This window comes from Phalacrocorax carbo, chromosome 18 (assembly GCF_963921805.1).
Source record: "Phalacrocorax carbo chromosome 18, bPhaCar2.1, whole genome shotgun sequence".
NCBI classification, from domain to species: domain Eukaryota; kingdom Metazoa; phylum Chordata; class Aves; order Suliformes; family Phalacrocoracidae; genus Phalacrocorax; species Phalacrocorax carbo.
In genome coordinates, this window is record NC_087530.1 from 1,827,775 (window position 1) to 1,849,239 (window position 21,465).

General features: G+C 38.5%; 1 protein-coding gene across 5 annotated transcripts in view; it reads left to right on the top strand.

Annotated features, from left to right (window-relative positions):
• The window catches only part of DENND1A (DENN domain containing 1A), a 215,555-nt gene that overhangs the window by 52,831 nt on the left and 141,259 nt on the right, over window positions 1–21,465 (top strand). For all 5 annotated transcript variants that reach the window (XM_064468569.1, XM_064468570.1, XM_064468566.1 and 2 more), the window contains exons 4-5: window positions 2,029–2,078; window positions 7,777–7,896. In XM_064468569.1, the coding sequence (XP_064324639.1) occupies window positions 2,029–2,078; window positions 7,777–7,896 (170 nt within the window). The remainder of the gene's footprint in view (window positions 1–2,028; window positions 2,079–7,776; window positions 7,897–21,465) is intronic.

A 21,465-nucleotide genomic window follows, 5' to 3' on the forward strand; every position in this document is an offset into this window, starting at 1 on the left:
TGATGAGATGCTAAAGTGGTTGATTATGTGAACGTTTCACTTGCAGTTAGAGTAATTATTTAAATAATCAAAATAATGGAGAGAATGTATTCTGCCATTTTGAGGTGACTGAGGACTTGTTAACTTTTAATTAACTGTTTTATTTCAGAAGTATTTGTAGCAGCGACATGATTTTGTTTCTAAAATAGATGTGCAGTCATTATTTTTAGGGCAAGTTGTATTGATAAGGCCAATAAAAGCATAGGCACTTTACTCTCCTGCGATTATAATTTTGATTCTCTTAAAATTCTGTTGTGGTGTTTTCTGTGTGTGTGTGTTGGTTTTTAAACATTTTACACATTGAGATTTCAATTGTGGGTAAAAGACAACTGTGTAATAGTAAAAATTTGTCAAGATATAGTTTTTTGTACGCAAGCAATCAGAGTCAATCAGCACGTGGTTAATCCCTGTGGAATTCAGTGAGATTCTGCATGAGGGTGGACCCAATCCTATTAATGAGGCCTCTACTATCAAGGCATTATTTTGTATCAAAATACATATTTCTGCGGAGTTTCCTCTGAAGCCTGTATAGGTCCTTTGCAAGTTTCCTCCTGAAATTGGAAGGATACTTCTTTGCTTTACATGGCATTCTTCAGTAGCTCCTTTCTTGTTCTTTAAAAACAGGAGGTTGTTAAATAATCTATCAATAAACTGTCAAGAAGTCAAAGTTTCCATATCTGTTTCTGCCTGAAATCTTAAGAACTTGCCACATTTTAGTTGTCAAGAAACCTCCAAAGAAGAGTCTGAGCAGTTGAGCCTGAAACCATTGCTAAGAACGGGGTGTGCTTATTTGAATTATGTAGGAGGAGCATGTTCTTGCGAAGGAGTCAATATGTTTTCTGCTTCATTGAATAGGTTATTAGATTGATGTAGTTTATTTGTTGAATGATGGCTTTGGTTTTAGAAATAAATGAAGCGGGAAGCATCAATTTAGTTATTGATGATAATTTATTACTATTGGTCAGAGAAGTGTTGTATTTATCAGAGGGTTTGTCATTTAGTCAGGGCTATCTTGTTTCAGCTGAAAGCAGAAATATAGTGTCCATGTCAGGTCCTGAAGTATTTAAGTATGAAGGAGAATGAATTGGCTGGTAGTAAAGACCTGCAAACTGGATAGACCTTTATGGGGGGTTGTGGATTATAGAATTCAAATTTTGAATGTTACAGAACAATATAATGTAAATGGATAACTTTCATCTATGAACACAACTGTTTTGGGCTAAAATGTGTCTGGTTTTGCCTCTTTAATGACTGTATTTGTTTAAAGTTGTAAAGTTGATTAATTTCTCTGCTGATCATGTTTTCAGTTTTCATATTCATGCTTTTTATTTGAGATTGTGCAAAGGCTATGCTTAAAAATTTGTCTGGTGCTGTCTTGCAACATTTAGAAAATGGTTTGTAGGTTAAACAATTTGTATTTTAATACATATTATTTTAATCAGTCTTTTAACACTCAGATTTTCTTTCTGACAGCGGCAGGCAACATTAACCATTCCTGTTATGAGACCTATTGGCTTTATCTTTTGTTATTTATCTTGCTGATGTTAGGAAGTATTCTCTAATCCCCCAGACCTCTGTTCCTAGGTAACAGTCAAAAGCTGTGCCAGCAGAAGTGGTCCTGCCAGGCCAAACCCATGTGGTTTGGTGTTATTCACTATGATCCATATGGTCAGGGTAGAGATTGTCCCTAGAGAGGTGTTAACACTCAACAACCCAACCTCCTCCTACTCTTTGGAGAATTACTGGATGGCTCCTGCTGCCTGCCCATGTGTGAATCTTGATTAATTTTTCATTTTTAATGAAGTTTGATCATGTTTATTATTTCACATGATTGACTGCCTGGTACTCCTTCCATGTAATTGATAAAGCCCATATTTCTTCATCTGTCTCTTATTTCTTCAGGGCAAAGTTGTGAAATTGTGTGATGTGGTTAATATTAGATTTATTGGTCCCAATAGATGTATAAATTATCTCTTTTTCTCTCCACAGGAAGTTCTACAGACTTTGACCAAGTTTTGTTTCCCCTTCTATGTGGACAGGTAGTGTTAGCTTTTCAAACTTTACAAGAAAATAAGCTTGTCAATAAAACCACTGTAGAAAATAAAAACCATACCATTCTTAATGTTCTGTCTGCTTGACTGTGATTTAAAGCACCCAAGTGCAAATTATAGTCTTAGAATCACTTTTTCCTGGGGTTTTTATGGGCACCATCAAAAAAAAAAAGTTTTTAAAGTTTGGGCTGTTTGGTGGCAGCCGTGCATTTTGTTTTACTTCTACGTAATACTTGGATGTGAAAATACTTGCGTAGTAATTGTCAATTGCATATTAATATCAAAGCTTTGTGTGCATATGTATTTTATTAATTGTCAAAATTTGGGCAGAATAATGAACTAAGTGCTTTACATTTAAAGGCCTCTCAGTCTTGTTGGAATGCTGGTACTTTACCTGGTGGCTACTTAATGTGCCCTCTGACTTTCTGGGGGGAAAATTGTAAAGTAAGATACAGTGGGTTTGACAGGACCTGAGAATATTTAATTCTTCCAATTTAGGAAACTCCAGAACATTTTTTTAGTTTTTTACTTTTGCTTTTACTGTGAATTATTTTTGATGGTTTCATTAAAAGAACACGCACTGAAATTTTGAAAGGATGCACCACTGCTGATGCCACCCAGGAGCCCCATTTAATTGGGTAGCCTTGCTTGTCCCAGGTCAGCGAGCGCATCGAGTGCTTCCGATTGATGAAATTGGCCTTCACTGTGATTAAACTGCTAGAAATCTTTTTCTCATTTCAGTGAAATCTGTGGTATTTACATCAGAAATTTATTTTCTTTCTAAATCAACACCCATTTCTAATATCAATTCTTGTTTGAGCCATTGTTCAATTTTTTTTTTTGGTTGGTTGTTTTTTTCCCCCCCACCCATAGGCCGGCTGGCATTTCTTAGTTATACTGAAATACTGTTCGCTAGTTTCTGTGAACGAAAATGGAATCTCACTATGCTTCTTTGGAGATAGAAGCCTAAATAATAAACCCACTGCTACACTTTGTCCTCCGATGTGGTCATCTGGGGCTGGAGGAAGCTGAAAGCTTGAATGGATCATGCAGACTGTATGTTCTTTCAACCCTCCAGGTGGTTCCTGGAGCTCAGGGTTGGGAGACATTGGTGAGGCACTGCTGGAGACAGCTGTTACCAGTGCCTCTCCTATACCGGAGTTGTACATAAGAAGAGAACTTGAATATCCTGGGCACTCAACATGAGCCACTTAACCAGCGCTTGTTCACTCAGATGACCTTTAAAAGCCACAAATACTTCTTACAATTGGAATCACTTTTTGCTGATCATCTTCTTCCTTTCTGAAGGGGAGGGAATGGGGAAGTACTTACATATAGTTTTATCATGTATGTATTTCTACTAGAAATATTTATGCTGACTATGTGTAGGTTTATTGTACCTAGGCATTTTGTTTGTTTTGTTGTTGTTGGTTTTCCCCAGCAATATAACATTTTGAAGGATAAGAACCCATATGGGGTGCAAATGAGAACATAATGAAAAGTGATTCCCCTTTCTAGATTTGCTTGTTTGACTGAATATCACAGGCTGTCACTGAAAAGACTGTAAGCCAACCATTTTGAATATACAGGAGAGATTATAACCCATAGCATGCTTAATAATTTAAAATTAAGGATGGACTTTCAGTACTCCAGAAGGTAGAGTATGTCCCAAGTTAAGGTTATGGCAGGTGAGAGAGAGGTGTGTGCTATCTTCTTCATGTAAAAATACACACATTGACCTGCCAGTTACAGCAAGAAGGTAAACAGTCTTATATCACTGAATATAAATGAATTTAAGGTGACCATGTTAAAGAGAAAAATACTGTGCATCTTATATGCAAAATGTTCTTCATCTTTAACTACTTCCAAGTTTAGAACCGATTGAATACGTGTTCATAGAGGCTATTTCTGGAACTCCGCAAGTGACAAATTTGCACCAGTTGGTCTTTTCTTTCCCTATTTACTGTTAACCAACTACTGAGTATTTACGTACACATTTCTTATAGCATTTAAAATAACTTTATTTCAAGTAGTGAGCAGGTAGCCCCATAATGAAATTACTTCAGACGATGCTTTAATGTTCCCCTCAGTCTTATCAGCAAACACTTCTACTCTGAGGTGAAAGGAATTCACTTCTAGAAGAAATAGTGTTCAGTTATATGTCAAAAAGGTCCTTACAGTTGTGTTTTGCAGAGCTGACTAGCACGCTCTAGTGGGATTTTATCCCTCTGTATGTGCCTGAAAAGTGGTGTGTTGGATCAGATCTCCAGTTACTGTAATTCTTAGTCCTCAGGGTGGTTTTTGTAATGTATATTGCCTTCATTCTGAACAAAACAAGGGAAACCCCAAAGTGGTTTCATTGCAGGCCTTCCAAACATGTAGGTGCTGTTCCCAGTTAACTAGGTTGCCTTGTTGTTAGCCATGACAATTTTAGGATTAGAATCTCTCCACAATGTTGAGAGGTTCATTGTTCACATAACTTAGGAACATGGGATAATACCTTCTGTTGGAACAATACTGTGTAGGATGCCTCTTCAGAATCTGTGGAAAAATGATCGGTATGAATTACGATGAAGAGATGCTGATAACAAATGATCAGAAATGCGTAGTCACTAAAGAATAAACGCTACTTTTCCTTCTACCAACTCAGAGCCCAAAGTAGCGTAATCAGTCATAGAACTTAGGTTTTCAAGGCCTGCTAGAGCCATGTCCTTAATTTATACCCTGTTTGTGAAGACGTTTACTTGGGAAATTTAATTTCTGTAACTACATTGTGTTATGTGAGCATAATGCCAGGTGTTCAGTGGAAACATCCTGGTGGTAGAAGCGTGCTCAATGGTACTTGAGTTGTCTTGCTCTTCTGACCTGGACGTTAAACAGTGGTATTTCTTTAACAAGTCCTGAGAAAGGATGCAAGTCATAACGTACATGTGTGTCTTCTAAGGCTGCATGTTTTATAAAACAGATGGCAAAAGCTGAAGGTGTACTATTGCCTCTGCCAGATCACAGCTTCACGTGATGATAGGACACCAAGATCGCCTGCATATCTGGTTGGTCCCTGTGCTGAAGGTTTTGGCACTCATTGACACAGACTCTTAATTCTTTCTATATTGATTGTTTTTAGATATGTTGTTGCCAGTGGTCAAAAATGACCAGGGACTAGTTGCCCCTTTATTTAGGCAGTGGACCGTGAGTTTTCTGCTCTTATGGTTGCATGATCAAGGCAGAGGCTATTCTCCAAATGCAGGAGTGCAGAACTCCACCTCAGTCAAATATCTTACCAGATTAATTTGTGTTAGTCTGACATAGCTAATGATGGGAGATTTTTAAGAGATCACTCTTCCTCTCTCCCCTTCCTTCCAACCTGAACTTCTGGCTGCCCATTTAGAGGTGAGATTTATGCTGCTTCTATCCTGTTAGGCTCTAGAGAGACCTTCTTCCCATTTGGAAATAGAGCTATGAATCTGAAGTATTGATATCAAGATCTTAGGAAGAGCACTTTTTATGTTGGGAAGTTTATCCTTCCATATGAAGAACTGACAGTGGAAACTCGAGCAATACCTATCAGATATATTTAGTTTCTGCAGATCATGTAAATGTAAGAATCTTTAGGATTGCTTTGGACGAGCTCACCAACTTGTTACAACTGTTTAATAAACAACCTTCTCCCTGCTGCAAATGAAGCATGTTTTTTTTCCCTGTTCCATAATTTTAATTGTCAGCTAGAATGCTATTTCTCACACATGCTCTGCTCTCAACCTTGTTAAAATTAAGCATATAATCCCCTTTTAAAGCACCATACTAAAATCACCATAGTAACATTGCATCCAAGCTTTACAGATAAAACACAACACCAGTAAGGGATTTTTTGGTATCCCCTAGCAGCTCAGTACGGTTTATGGAAACGGTTGCTCTGTTGACATTTAGAGTTTGGTAGGATGATAGTACTTACGCTGTCTAATTCTCAGACTACTGAAATGCTTTTAAATACCTGTCTTTTTGTTCATCTGTGAATTTGGAACACTTTTTCATCTTCATCACTGCCTGTTTTTCCTTCCATGTTTGGAATCCACTGAAGGATTCTTTCTAAGCTGGACAGGGACACCTTTCCAATCTGGATCCAACTTTTATTTCTGAGAGTCTATTTTTCTTTTTCCTCTCTGGATGCTGAATGTATAATCTCCCACATAAATTGTTTATTACATTGTATATGGCATCAGGGAAGAGAATGTTTATTTGCTTTTAAGGCTTGTGACTGTTAGTTAAATTTAATAGGTTTTGTTGTTGCTGTTGGTAGGACTGACTAGTAAAGATGCACATGTAAATGTTAGTCAGTTCTCTCAGTTCTCAGTAAATCTAAAATAAACTAGAACATAACCTGAAATAAGTGTTAATTTCATACTATTTGGGGTCTCAAATAGATTTAAAATTGGAATGAAAAGTGCTCAAATAATTATATTAATATCAGCGTCACCACGAAAGGTCAAAATTTCTGTTAAGCAATAAAACTACATCTCTACAAACTGGGGGGTGAATTGGGCTTGGTTTATGGGGAATCACTGTACACAAGCATTCGTTTCACTTCAGACAAATGTGGTAATATCTCAAGAATGTCTTTAATTTTGTTAATAAATGGGATTCAGAAAGTCTGTGCTTTGAATGTAAAGCTTCTTTGATGTTGCCATTTTGGTAAAATACAGATGGCAATTACAGTATTTTTAAAGTAATGAATTCTTAAATGCTGAGGTTTGGGCATTTGTGTGGCTTGGTTCTTGTTTTTTGTAGTGTTTGTGTTTTTGTTTGTTTTGGTGGTGGTTGTTGTTGCTTGTGGTTTTTTGACTTGGTTTGTTTTCCAAAACTGTGTTTTTTCCAATTTGGGCAAATTTTCCTATAGTGATACTTTCCACTGGGGTGGGAGTGGGAGCCAACAGCTAAGAATGTTATTAGTTCACTTGTGCTATTCTTGAAGAGCCATTAAGATCTTAGAGATGAGGCAAATGACTCTTAATTTTGAAAAATCATATAAAAGTCATACAAAATTATTTTTATACCCATGTCTGGCTTTAGCACAGCGCACTTTTGATTCTGGTTTCTTTTCTTTGCATGCTATTCTAGGCTTTCCTTTAACGCATTGCCTAGCTGTTAGAGTAAAGGAGACTCACCTGGCATGTTTCCAGTTGCTGAACGTTTTGGAATGATGTCTCTGGCATACATGCAAAATTGGTAGATGGATAATAAAGCTTCTACAAGTCAATATCCAAGTGTTGAAGAAGCTTAGCATGTTGTTAAACATTGTCTTGCTCTTGGAGTAAACCAATTCTCAAGTGAAGAGCAATAAAGAAATATTTTGGGTTATACGAGAGAACACGGGTTTGGTTTGTACAGTGTGTACTGCACTGAAGATGGCTGATAGTCAGAACCATTTTTATTTAGAGATAAATGCATTTTTAGTATCCTCCCACACTTAAAAATGAAAAAAAAAAAACCAAACCCAAAATTTCTCCTCCCTCACCAAGCAACTAGCGCATTTCAGTTTCTGGAGGGTATATACTCTCAAAGTTAATTTCTCAAAAAAAACCTCTTCCAAAATAGGAAATATTACAGGTTCAATGACTTAGAATAGATACTTTTGACACAGAGTTAGCTCAGCATTAATTTTTTTCCTCTTTACTCTCTCTGTTTTCAGCCATGCAGTTAACCAAGTTGGGCAGAACTTTACATTTGTGCTTACAGACATTGACAGCAAACAGAGGTTTGGATTCTGTCGCTTATCTTCTGGGGCCAAGAGCTGCTTCTGTATCTTAAGGTAGGTCTGTGGTTTGGCTTTTGGCTGACTCTAGGAAACAGTGTTTGACTTTACTGTGTTACACTGCAATTATAACTTCCAGCTGTTCAAAATGATTTTCCTATCTGGCCCTCAAAGTCACTGGCTTCTGCAGAAGTGATGCAAAATATCTTGCACTTTGAGTTCCTCTGTAGATAACTGTATTTGTTTGTAGTCAACGTTCTTGAGTTAACAATGTGGAAAAAAAGAAGTCTCTTTGCAGTAATTTGATATGACATAGCATGATGGCAGCTGTTATCTTTAGCTGTCACAACTGATCTTGTTAAGACATTTTGTAGACATTTGTATATGCAAGTTTTATTAACAAAGCATCTGTTGGTAACTGAGAGAATGTCACTGATGCTGTCCACATCCTAAAAGTTCACATGTGTGAGCTTTGCTCTGTCCTATTGAGGCTTCTGTGAGGTTTGTCATAATAAAGACTGTTAGAGGAAGTTGGAAACACTGCATTTCGGAGCAGCAAAGAGGCTCTATCGGAGTAGTTTCTGATGACCTCCCACAGACAGGTTGGAATACAGTCTGTAATTTTCTGCTTACATTTGCTGCAAGAAATTATGCAAGTAAAATCAATTTTAATATCTACCGATATATTAGTTCCGTTAAGAACTTTTGTGGATTGAAGTTTTCCCTGTGGCATCTGGCCTGTCTTGTTTTAAACAAATTTAACACTAGTCTGTCTTCTGCTTTCCTCTTTTTCCATGTTCATGAAAAGTTTGAAGTTTTGGAGCAATGGTCTGGGTAAAGATAGCTCCGAGGTAACTCTGTGGACAGCCAGCTAGGTGACTGAACAATTGCTCAAGCAATTGCAAATGAGGACAGTTTCCTCTATGAGCAATTGTAGGCGTCTGTCTCAGCTGTCTCTGGTTTGCTTTTCATGTGAGAGATTCCAGTGTAAGAACAAGAAGAACTTGTCTTTGTCCTGCGAGTACTGTGAATTGCACGTGGCGGAATGGGACCTGCTGTGTGTATGTTATTGCATGTGACCCCTCTGGAGAACTTCAGGGATGGGGTTGCAAAGTTAAGAGCACCTATGAAGAGCAAAGATGCTTCTCATTTCCTTGGGTTGCAGACAGCAATGCCATAGAATAGACTTCTGGATTGATGTCTGTATTTAAAACAAGTATGTCTGTGCCATTTGTGCTGGCACTAGACTGGTGAAGGTACCAAATGTTTGTTGCCTTGTACCTCAGCATTATACCGACAGCAGTGATCTGCTAGCTAGACCTTCACTGAAGAAGCTTAATATTTGGAGAAATTATTGCAAAATCTACGAAAAATACTAATTAATTGTGTGGGAGGCAGGGTAACAGGTGCTTTCTCAGTATCTTCCTTCATTCTTTCTTTTCTCCAGTGGACACTTCAACTATTGCTAGCCGTGGCAATCCAGCGGCGAGGACTGTGTGCTGAGGCGGGGAGGTAGCTCCCTAGCGGTTTCCCCGTAGCTGCTGCCCTGTATGGTTGGGGTGCTGATTCACTCCCATGTGGGAAGTGTCTGGTTACATACGGTAACTTTTCCTGATTAATGACAAATTAAAGGGGAAACACAGTTTAAAAAGAAAAGCTAAATGAAGAGTAGTACGAGTCCCTTCTTGATCTCTCCTGGATAAGAGTTCTCTGCTGTCAGCTCCCTTATGTTGAGCGAATACCAAGAAGAAATGGAGGAGTTATGTTGTAGTTAAATGCCTTCTGCTTCAACTCATAACCAAAAAAAAAAAATATAATTCAGTGTGGTTACAGCAGTGGATGATTTGGGACTCTCAGCTTTGTGCCTATTGCTTCTTTCTCCTGTGAACTAATGAGAAAATGAAATTTCGTCATTAATGTAAGTGAATGTAAGTTTTCGAGGATAATGAAGACTGTAAATCAGTATTACGTGGATTCAGTTGTGCTATTCCCAGACCGCAGCACCCACTGCTGACATGGATCTTCTCAGTGTCCTTTATGAATTAAAGGATGCTGTGTGGTAAATGGGTGGGTAAAAACATGCAGAAGACTGACAGACTGATACGAAAATGCAAATGGGGATGAAAAGAATGTTTATTTGCTTCTAGATGACAGGTTGGATGGCAGCAAGCTTCAGGAATGCCTTGCTATGCTCGGCGATAGAATAAAAATGAGGTGTTGTTTATTATTAAAGATCATATTCATGTGTTTCGGTCTGAGATTTTGTGGGTCTGGCCGTGCTAAAATGGTTTGGAGGTGGAAAATTGTCACATGTTTAGATTCGTTATTGAAGAAGAACCGGAGAAAAAGGAAATTATTTTCACTCAGCCGGTCTTCTAAAATATTTCTGCAGAGGTCTGGAAGCAAAGTGTAAAGCTGAGACAGTACTCAGAAGGCCAGGAGTCGAGGCCTGGACTTTTGCGTTTTAAAGTGACCTTGAGTTTTAAAGAGACTTTTTCAAGTGGATGCAAACTACAGTGAGGCGTGTCTTGGAGCTCCATGGCAGTAAAGTTATCCACATGGGTATAGCTCCTGTGGCCAGCAGAAAGGCAATGCCCTTTCACAGGTAACTCTTCTGGCTGTTCTAACCAGTGCTGTTTAGAAATCTGCGTTCAAGAGAGATTTCATAGTTTTGGTGCTGCTGTGGACAGCATCAGACAGACTTACGGAAATCTTTGATTAAGTTTAAAAACTTCATCTTCTAGGTGTTCTGTGATTTTTCTTTTAATGTAGAACCACTGAGTCTGTCTCACTTATTCCGTTTCCTTTTCTCTTCGCTTGATTTCTAGCTAATCTTGAACCTACCGTGATCAAATATTGTGTGTGACACAGCTGTGGAGCGCTCGGTACCATAGGTGACTCCTTTCTGCATTTCAGACAGCAGAGGGCGGACAAAAGCACGAAACAAGTGTCACAGGTGGTCTGGTGGGGTTTTCTGAGGTTCTGAACAGTGAACTTAAAAAACCCCGCAAGCTCAGGCACCGAACTCCTGCGTAACTTGGAATTCTGGGCTACCTTTTTCAATACAATATGTTATCAAATTTAAAATATGTTTTTTAATTCTTCCTTTTCCAAATGATGAATGTGTAGTAAGTTGAGAGCTAATGTCCAAGTCATCAAATTTTGAGTTCTAATTTGGTAATTTTAATACTGTAGAAAATTTTCCATGCCAAAGATTTTTTTATTTCTAAGACCTCATTTAAGAACATCAGGATTTTGGTTGAAATAAAATAAATCCTATTGGATATGCATAAAGACGCTGACTTTTATTTTTTATTTTTATTTTTTTTCCCCAGAGGTTTGCTTTAATCTAACTTTGCAGGAGATTTGGCATGGGCTTTTGAGGGTGAACAATATAGACAGTTCTGAATTTAGTGAAGACCTGTAGTCTTCTATTTAAAAAACAAAAGTGGAGACATTCAGAAACTGCTGTTGCTCCCTCTTCCGAGACGTCGTCTTCACACCCTTCATCAGACACATCCCCTAGTTTTGTACTGGCATTTGTATACTCTTGGTTGTCATCTTTTCTAAATCTTCTATGTGTGTAGAGAGGAAATGTTCTCTTATTGGGGCAAAAGAGTCTGGAAGGTGTCAGAGAGATCCAGAATTTGTTCTTGATTGCAATTTCCTGCTAATTGCAGTGTACTGAAAGGTGATTTAAACTTACCGATCTACTGATGTGGTCTCAGTGATAAGAAATAAAATAACATAAAATATTTCTGCTTTTGTATATTCTTAAAGCATATAGATGCTTTCTGATTCTTAAGAACTTTGCATGCCAAGGCTCTTAAATTAAATTTCCTCATTGTTTTAATGTTAGACGTACTTACTAGCTTATTCATCTTCTCAAATTTCTAGCAAGTCTAGCTGTACTAAATTCTCCAGAAGCCGGTGCGTGGTTACGTTATGGCCAGTGTAGCTCAGCTGTATTTGCCGCTCCAGCAACTCCTGTGATCTAGAACTCGTAAGAGATGCAGGTATTGGCGCATTTCAGCATTCTTTTGGTGGGAAGGTAATGCATAAACCAGTTTGTATTGGTATCAGCAAGTGTACTGAGAGGAGTAGAAAGTTCTGTTTTACAACCTGTTTTCTCAGAGCTTAAGTGGACAAACGCTTTTGTACGCCGCCTGCTCGCGGGGGTCAGAGGTAAAAACCCCGCAGCTGGAATGACCGGCAGCGTGGTGCTTCCGCTGGTGCTGTCTCTAGTGGTCTGAAGATGGGTGAAGGAAATGAAGACAGGGTAGATAAAGCTATGAAGTGGCTGCTGAAGATATGAAATGCTGAATTCTACAGAGACCTTGAAACTTGAAATTCCTGCCCCCTGCCCCGCCTCTCTCCCTTCAGAGAAAGATACCAAGTACTTGTGTGAAGGCATTATTTAAAAGTGCATATCGGTTTTCATCGTAGCCATGGGTTTTGTCCTTCTGACTCTCGTGTGTTGTAGGATCTCAGACTCCTGACAACTTTTTCCTTCTGTGCAGTCGTGAAGGAAGAAGTTCTGCTTTAGGAATGTCAAAAATGTAGTTAACTCAGTCTGAATACTTTTTTTTTTGATACACTTACTGCGGAATGTTTATATAATAAAGCTAACAAGTTCAATTTTCTAAAATATTTTTATCTTTTGTCTTCTGAAATATTTTCAGAATTCAATGTAAGGACCTAGTAACTGATGCTTGAAAAATTCTTCAGGTTATAAACAGATAGGATCCAGTCATTTCCTCAAATATGTGTTTATTTTATATTCTGACTATTTAAACTTCAAGTTATATGTTTATGAAACACACTGCTTTTAAATAAAAAAAAAATGGCAGTGTTGAACGTACGGCAACCTATTTAAATGCATGAACTAGTTTAAATGAGTAAGTCGATGTAGTGACTTCAGGTTACATAAGGTAATAAAATGGCAACTTGAATAGCGGTATTCTTTTTTCATATAGATAAAAAAAACCTCACATGCACGTTCACCAACTTGACCCTGGTATGAAACGAGTCCTTCTCTTATGACAATGTATATTTGAGTTTAAAAATAAAACACTTTAGTAATATAACTGAGAGATAATATTTTTGTACAGATTTAACTGAACTTTGGTAGTACATAGGTGTGAGGCCAAGTATAATTGTGCTCTTCAAAGCCATTTGGCGGAACGGTTTTGAAGTAATGTTCTTGTTACTTGGTTTGCTTCGTAGTCCCTTATTTTTGAGTTAAGATTCTGAAGCCAGTTATGTGAAAAATTGAATGAAAAACACTCAAATAAAAATGTGTCTTAAAAAAACCCCCACAAAACACCCCCAAAACCCCAGCACTTCTACAGTACAATATAACAATCCTAATAAAACAGTTTTTAACATTTTTTTAAAAGAAATTTACCAGGTTGTATAAAACGCTAAATTCTTAATGTAGTCTGGATTACTGGTCTATGATAGAGGATTAAAATCTATAAATGTTTTTATATATGATTCTTCACGATTGGTATTTAAATATATTTTTTAGGATATCACTAAGCTTGTAAAATATAATGATTTACTAGTTCTTAAGGTATAAAGCTGGACAGAGTGTCTGTTACAGTTCTCCGTTCAGTAGAAGTCGAACTCATAGAAGCTACGGTGATCAGAAGTCAGTGTACTTGTCCATCTATGCAGATAAATATGTCCCTTGCTAACCTCCGTTTCTCTACAAATGTGATTTTGGTCAGTTTAATGCTGTATTTAATTTGCAGAATTTCTGTTTTCCAGATATTATAAGAACAGCTTTGGGAGGTGTTAGGTAAATGCTGCCAGACCATACGCAACTGTTGATCCCTCAGAGGCTGCCTCTGTGGTGGTTTTCCCCTTCCTATCAAGAAGGGTTGCAGCAATAATAGTAAAAACTTCCTGAGAACAGAGCATGGTCGCTGGGACATGAATGAGATGATGGTAATTCCTGCTCTGACAGCGCTGGAGAAGTGTCTGGGACCGGACAGGGTGGATTGCCCCGCAGGCCCTGAGGTTTATGCGTACTTAGTCACTTGAAGTAATTAGACTTGGTGGACAAGAGCGCTCTCATTCCTGTAACCACGTAATAGGTACCTTGCATTATTTTTTTTATAATTAACTAGTAGGATTTCTGTTTGATCTGTTAAACTGTGAGCTATAGCACCTAGTTCTAGCTGCTTAAAGGAGCAGTCAGAATATGTCAAAAGATTTTTGTCTTGCTCCAAGTTTTGTTGTAGTGAAAAAAAAAAAAAAGATAAAACTCTGTGTCCTTTTGCTTTTGTCCACAAACTTACTAGGCAAAGTTATTGATTTAAGAAGGTGCTATAACCATGTGCAACTCTGATTTCAATTTTACTTAATTTGAAGTTTTCAGTGGGTATTCAGCTTTTGTACCCAAAATGAAAATAATTCTTCAGAAGTGAAATGCAGAAACATTTGTGTGGAAATCCCTCTCGTCCAAAATAGCTAAGCTCTGCACCACTCTTTTTCTAAGATAAAAAGAAATGAATCTATAATAGTTTGTGACAGATGGCAGAAAATGTAACTAACTGAATGTGATTCTGTATGGAGTTATTTGAGGTTTTTGGTGTGATTTGTTGTGAGTTCCTCTCCCTCCCCCCTTTCCTTTCCTTTGATTGCAGTCTTTGTCCATTTATTCTTAGGATAGAATAAGATTTCTGAGCAGGGGCCTCTCTTGTGGTGCAAAGTGAGAATTGTTTTTAATTGAGCAGAAACATGTGGAAGGATCAGGAATATCTCAAGGGATTACAGAAAAATTCCAAATTTGTACTACTTACAGCTTGTGTTTAGAGCAGGGTCTGCTGGGAATAAATGTTAGTTAGTGTGACCTGTGACCTTAAAAACTGTTGACATGGATTTCAGCCAGAAACTAGCCACAGAACTCCTTTGTTAAGCTCATTCATAGCTCCTTGAAAACTCTAGTCAGTGAAAGTTGCCAGCTCAAATCTAAGGAAAGCAGAGCCCTTTTTTTTCTTTTTTTTTCTTTTTTTTTTTTTTCCCATGCTTTGGAAACAGTGGACGCCCCTTAACCAGCAAGACTTCTTTAATAGGACTGCATCGCCTAAACTTGATTGGAATTGACAGCTTCCTGGCTCAGGCTTGCCAACTGGCAGGGCATTGATGCATAGGGGACAAACAGCTCTAAGGGCCTGTATACCACTGTTTGTGTATGTGCCTCCGAAATGTAACACACTTCTGTTGTGATCCCTTCTAATGTACAGGAAAAAATCCCAAACCCTGAATGTTGCTTTCAGTTCCACGAATCTTTCAGTTATTTTGGGGGAGAGAATTGAATATTTATGTGGTTTTTTGTTTTAAGATAATTGTCCTCTTGTCTTCTAGAATTTTCCTTTTTCACTGACTTGGCCAAAAGCCACAGAAAAATATTTCACTTTGGTGGGGGGTGGAAGAGGTTTTGGTTTTAGGATTTTGACCTTTTTTTTTAATGTGGCTGTATAGTATTTAAAAATCTGGTTACCCCACTATAAAGGGGTTCAATTTACAAACCTCCTCCTTGTGCACTCACTTCTTCACAGATTTTTCCATTTAATGGGTTTAGTGCATCTTCAGCCGGTTCTGTGGTAGGAGTCGCTGTCTGGCCTGCAGGATGGCTTGCCCGACTTCAGCTGTACTTCTGAAGTAAGAGGTACCATCATGTCAGTAACTTACGCCGCCACCGTGTGTATCTGGTGAAAGAATAGGTGCAAAATGGGATGCGGGAAGGAGAATACGAAATCTGGTTAATTTTAAGTGGAAGAAAAAAAGCATGCAACATAAAATAATCTTCATGAAGACTCATTGAGCAGGTGGAGGATGCACTGAGATTAGATATCTGTAATGGATTTACAGTGAAACTTTATGCTGCTGCTCTACTGTGGGGTAAAGTCCCACTGATTCAATATCCTTTGAATGACCCGCACTGTGAAAACACCCAAACATTACAGTTTTGATTCCGGTATTTCTAAAGGCTTGATTTTGTAAAAGTGCACACTATGTAAGGCTGATACGTCTTTTGGAATGTCTTCTCCTTTTTTTAAAGGAGAAAACAGCAGATGCAAAGGTGAGTCGCCCCCGTTTCTGCTAAGGATGGTGCAGTATTAACCAATAATGACTATTGTTTTCTAGGGGTGGAGAGGAAGGGTGGTGGAAGAAATCAGAAGCTGGTTCCCCATGTCGCCATCCCCTTCCACTGAAGGTGTAAGATTCTCGCCCTTTTCTTAGTCTTTGTCATCCTCTTTGAATTCTTGTGCTGGTTTTTGTAGCCTCAGAGAGCTGGACTTCCTACAGCACTGACTCCTGATCAGCCAAAATAATTTGAGTTTCACAGGGTTCCACCCACTGTTCCAGAGATGACTTTGCTGCCTTCCTGCGTATCGAGTGTTTTGCTCATGTTAGTGAGACAGGGTGGAGTAACTGAGCTCGATAGGAGCTTGAGCCTATAGAAATTCTTTAATAACCTGTGGAATTTATTAAATAGTTTAATTAGACTGATTATTTTTGTTGTTGTAAAATGTTCTGTAGCTGTTGTTTGTGAAGGAGTATTTGCAGATGAATAAGGAAGGACATCCCATTCTCACTTTGTCTGGATGAAAGTTTGGAACATTAAAAAGCACAGATTTGTAATACACGCTTTGAACTAGTGTTAATAGGACTTTTCTTCTGTGGAGTATGCAGACTATCACATTAACAACAAATAATGTATTTAGTAGTAGTCTGATATATGGGGAGGCTGAGCCTTAGAATTCTTGTTAACTGAAAATTCTTACCTGATTTACAGTTTCTTTGGGCTTTGCATTTTTCCTTTGCATACATAAAAGTAAATTAATAGGAAGTGTGTTTTGTGCCTGGTAAGAAAGTAGCTCGACTACTTGTTGTTGTTGGTTTTGTTTAAATTTGCTGCACAGCAGAACGCTCGCTCTCTGGCTGCGTGCTGCTTCGAGGAAGATGCAGCTCTGAACTATAGTTGAAGCTGTTGCCGTTTTCCCCCGTGCGGGTTGCACGTGGGCGGTTTGCCCGGCTGCTGCTCGCAGGCCTCGACTTCAGGGAGGGCGGTTACTGGGGCTCGGGTGTCTCGTTTGTTCATGTCCCTCTTCCCCCTCCCCGCTCTTACCATTGACTCATGCAGACAACTCAAACTTCAGTTTTATTGTCTTGGAGGGAATTGGAGGATGGAGAAGGGAACCAGCACAGAGAACAGGGTGGTGCCAGGACCGCTGCGTTGCGCGTCCGTGGGGATCTGTGGCAGATGCAAAGAACGTGCCGTCCCATGGCCGTTACCTGAAGCACTTGCGCTCTGCCAAGCTGCGTGAAATAGATCTTGGGTTCTTTTTCTTGGTAAGGCTGGGTCACAGTTAGCGCGTTGTAACCTGCGTGAGATTAGTGCTTTTATCCATTTATGTAATTTTATTTTATAATTACTTTTAAAAAAAGTTTACATATAATCCATATAATTGAAAGGAGAGGAAGAGAGCTGGAAATGAAACTAGGCCTACCTACGACAGAGGAAGAATTTCTTTTGCTAACTTAAACCTGTAATTACAAGTCTAGGCTGCACACAACGACTGTATGTAATGCAGAGCAGGGACGTGCTTCAAAAACCAGACAAACCACCCAACCCCTCTACATGTCTCTCTCTATATCCGTTTAACCTGATTTCTTCCCTTCCCCTTTTTGATGTTAGGCTTCTGTGTGGACACAGAAAAATATTACCATCTAATTAAATAAGAAAAAAAAAGACCAGACATCATTTTATGAGGATTTACTATAGTTCTATGTTGAATAAAATGGTAATAAGCAAAATCAGTGTGTTGCTTCTGTATATATCTATATGATACTTCAAGCCTTCCAAAGAGATGTTTGGTGATGGCTGGAAATGATCTGGAACCCTTTTTGGACAGTCTGTCTGGTCCGTGTGGTGTATCGACCCTGGAATCCCTGTACTTCTTAAAACGCTTTGGAGATGAGAGAATATAGAAACCTGGTTCGGTTAGACGTTGGCAAAGGCCACAAAAAATGCATGTATAAATCCTGAGAAATTGCATCTCTCTGATTCAACAGTACAACAAAATTGTACCTCATAGAAGTGTTGTCACCAAGCCCCTCTCTGCCTTCTTTACAGAATTTGTTTTATTAGTAGTGTTATTTTTTAGCAGTGGATTCAACACATGCATTGAATGTAAGTAAGAGTTAAAATGCAAACGTTTCTCAGTTCCTTTGCACGGACCTGAGAGAGAAAAGAAGAGAGGGCAGGCGAGACTCCTAGCCAGACTCTGACCTCCTTTCACAGAAATTCTAGTTTCTTCTGAGGTTTAACTGTACCAAAACAGTTCGACTTCCTCTTCTGTGCATGTCAGGAAATTGATCTAAAGTGGCTTAGAAAATGTGAGAACGCCATGAATGTAGCACACAGGGTTGGACGGGGTCTCCTGTTGTTGCAGGCATTTTGCTTTAACTTGACATGTTTATAAAACAGTTTACATCTTAAAAGTTTAGGGTTTTTACCCCTGCTGATTTGGTTTTAAACAGACACTGGCTTTTATTTTCAGTTACTTGTCAGAATATATATGGAATAGTGATGAACCCCGTGAAAAGGGAGCTTGACATCAATTAAATTTGGCTATCTGCTCTGTGTTTCTTCTTTCTGATACACTGTTTCCAGTATAGTTTTTCCAAACTTCCTGTGGTTTTTCTTTATTGTCTTTACAAGTTTTACAAGATAGAGAGGAGTTATTTAAAAATACTGTTCCGGGAAAGGGGGAATAAAATTTTGAGTTGCATCTGCTCATTTGTTGTCTTCTGTTTTCATCTCTGCCATTCAACTTTTTTTAGACTCTAGAAACTTATTTCAGAAAGCCCACAAAGTTGTCTTAGTATCTTCTCTTGCTCAAGTATCTTTAAATAATTTTTGAAGTGTCTCTCAAGTTACAGTAGCTTTCTGAAACTATATCCTCAGCAACACTGAGTAGAATACACTTTTTAATTTTTTAAGACTATTTTAATAGCATGCGATATTACATTTTTTTTCTGTCCCGTCATTGAAAAGCTCCCATTGACATTTATTCCTAGTTTTTCTTGGTTGTCTTACTGACATGATTGATGATGTTTGAGATCATTCATGGTCAGTATGTTGCGTGTATGTACTTCACAGGGACGTGCGTTCATCTGCGTGTACCTGTGCAAAAGTATGAAAGAGGCTTGACATATTTTACTATACAAATGTCTGCCTAAAGAGCGGTGTCACAAACCCAAGTCTTGAAGAATCCAGTTGATTCTATGAGGCTTGTATTTTCTGTGTTATTAATATGTTAAAAACGTGTAGAGTATTTCATCTTAATTGTTTTTTTCTTTGAAAGCGTATGCAACATCGTGGTTGTAGCAATAGAAACACATTTTGATGTTTTAAGACCAACGTTGAAAGGAGTGGATTCCACTGCACTCATAAATAATGAATTCTTATTTTCAACTAGACGTAGCTGATAAATAACAAGTCAGTGGGGAATATATTAAATGACACTGAGTGAAAAGCTTTAGAGTTTTCACGGTGGTGTCAGTAGGTCTGTTAAAGGCTTTGGTAGCTGAGCTTGAAGTTTTAAAGCATGGTTGAATTGGTTTATATATTTTTGTTGAAACTTAAATACAGTAGAACCTTGCTAATCCGCACACCTCATAATCACAGGCACAGAAATGGCAAGCTCCGTGTATGGCTCAGCAGACATGGGCAGGGCTGGAGTAAGGCTTCATAGTTCTAGGCGTCGTTTTTCTCACATACACTACAGTGCTTAATATGAAAAATTGTGTTTACATAATTCTTCATAGTAGCAAAATAAATCCATCATAAAAAGGTACTTTTTATCTTTTTTCCAGTCTTTTTTTACCCTTTTTGTTTCACTTTTATGTACATTTCCAAAATGTTACTAATTTGTGCTGAGAATTATCTGATGATGCCAATATGAATGAATTACAGTTTGAATACTACACGCAGTAGGAAGAATATTTAGAAAAGATTAAAAAAAAGTTACAAGTGCTGAACTCTGGATTTTTCTGTATCGACAAATGCTCTGAAAGAGAAACACCTTTCTAGGCGATGGAAGGACACCGGCTACGTTGCTTTTAAGTGAACCGAGAGATCCGGTGGTTTCAGTCTTGGCTGTTATTCCGCCTTGTCAGGCACACCTTCAGTCTCGTTTTCCGTTCGCTGGTGCCACGCGCCTTACGATTGGAGTAGGGGATGTGAAGTCTTTGCTGCAGATGCTTTATTGTATGTGATCAGCTGGTGATGATGTTTGAAACAGAAGTTCCCCTCTGTTTCTATCAATTTTTCTGTTCCTGTTCGCTGGAAACAGAAATTATTTATGTGGTTTGATCTTGATGGCAAAAAGAGAAATAAACCCTACTGTTAGAAATCCCTATGAAGTGTTAGCTCCAGCCAGCCTGCTCCTCTCCCTCCCCCCGTTGTTGAAAACATGCTTAAGGAAAGTCAGTCAAGCCATACCTGATCTGGCCCAGCTGGGGCAGGTACTGCAGGCAGGGGTGTCTGGAATCAAATGTCGAATGCGTAAGAGGTTGGTTGGTTAATATTAGGAAATCACTTCTTTTCCCATTGAACTTCCTCGATAAAGTGGACCTGCTGATTGGTCACTGCATGCATGAGCTGTACCAAAAGAAAGGTATCTCCTGGGAAGTGTTTATATTAGAGGTAAGCATTAAAAGTCAAATTTTCAATTACCAAATTTAAGTCCCCTCTTTCTTGTAAATAAGGGGTTGCAAAGAATATTAATATGAATAATATATTTGGCTACTGTTCAGCCATTTTTTATATTGTTCCTAGGCAGTGCTTGGCATTGGAGAAAAGATGTTTTGATTTTGGTTTTTCACTATACATGCGTATATATACATCATTATTCTCAGTTGAAAGTTTAAGCGTTATCCTTTAACACTGGTGTTTATTTCTCTACGTGTTGATTTTGGTAACAAGTCTGAGCTGTGTACTTGTGTTAATTTTGTAGTGGGATAAAGTTATACCACTTTTGAAGTTAGTAGCAGCCAGAAAGTACAGGGAGTTGTTTACAAAAGAGTCCCATCGATTCTCCCTTTCTGTGGAAGCATTCAAGCAGCAAGACCTGCACAGTCTGTTTGGCACAGTAGCTGCTCTCAGCTGGCCCTGTGCCCTCCTGCTGTTAGTCAGGGCAAAGGATGTGCCAGATCTCAGATTGTAACGGAGCAGAGCCTGCTTGCAAATCTGCTTGTAGTTAGCCTGGGGCCTTTTGGCAGCAGACTACAGCCGATTGATTTAGTTGCAATCCTTTTTCCTTAATATTTTCCATCTGGCCAACAATGACCTATAAAGACAGACACAAAACAGAGTTTGAATTATGAGGAGCGTAATAGTAAAGTGCTTCCAAATCTCAGTCTAGAACCTGCACCAGTGGAGCGCTGCTGCTACGTAGCCGAGGGACGTTTGTTCTAAAGCACCGTTGCAGCACTGGTGTTAAGAAAGAGCATTGTAATTCTTGCATTCAAAATTATGTAATAGAGAAATGTGCATTTCAGTTAAACCCTTAATGTGTTTCCCTTCTTGCTATTCCTTGCTTTGTA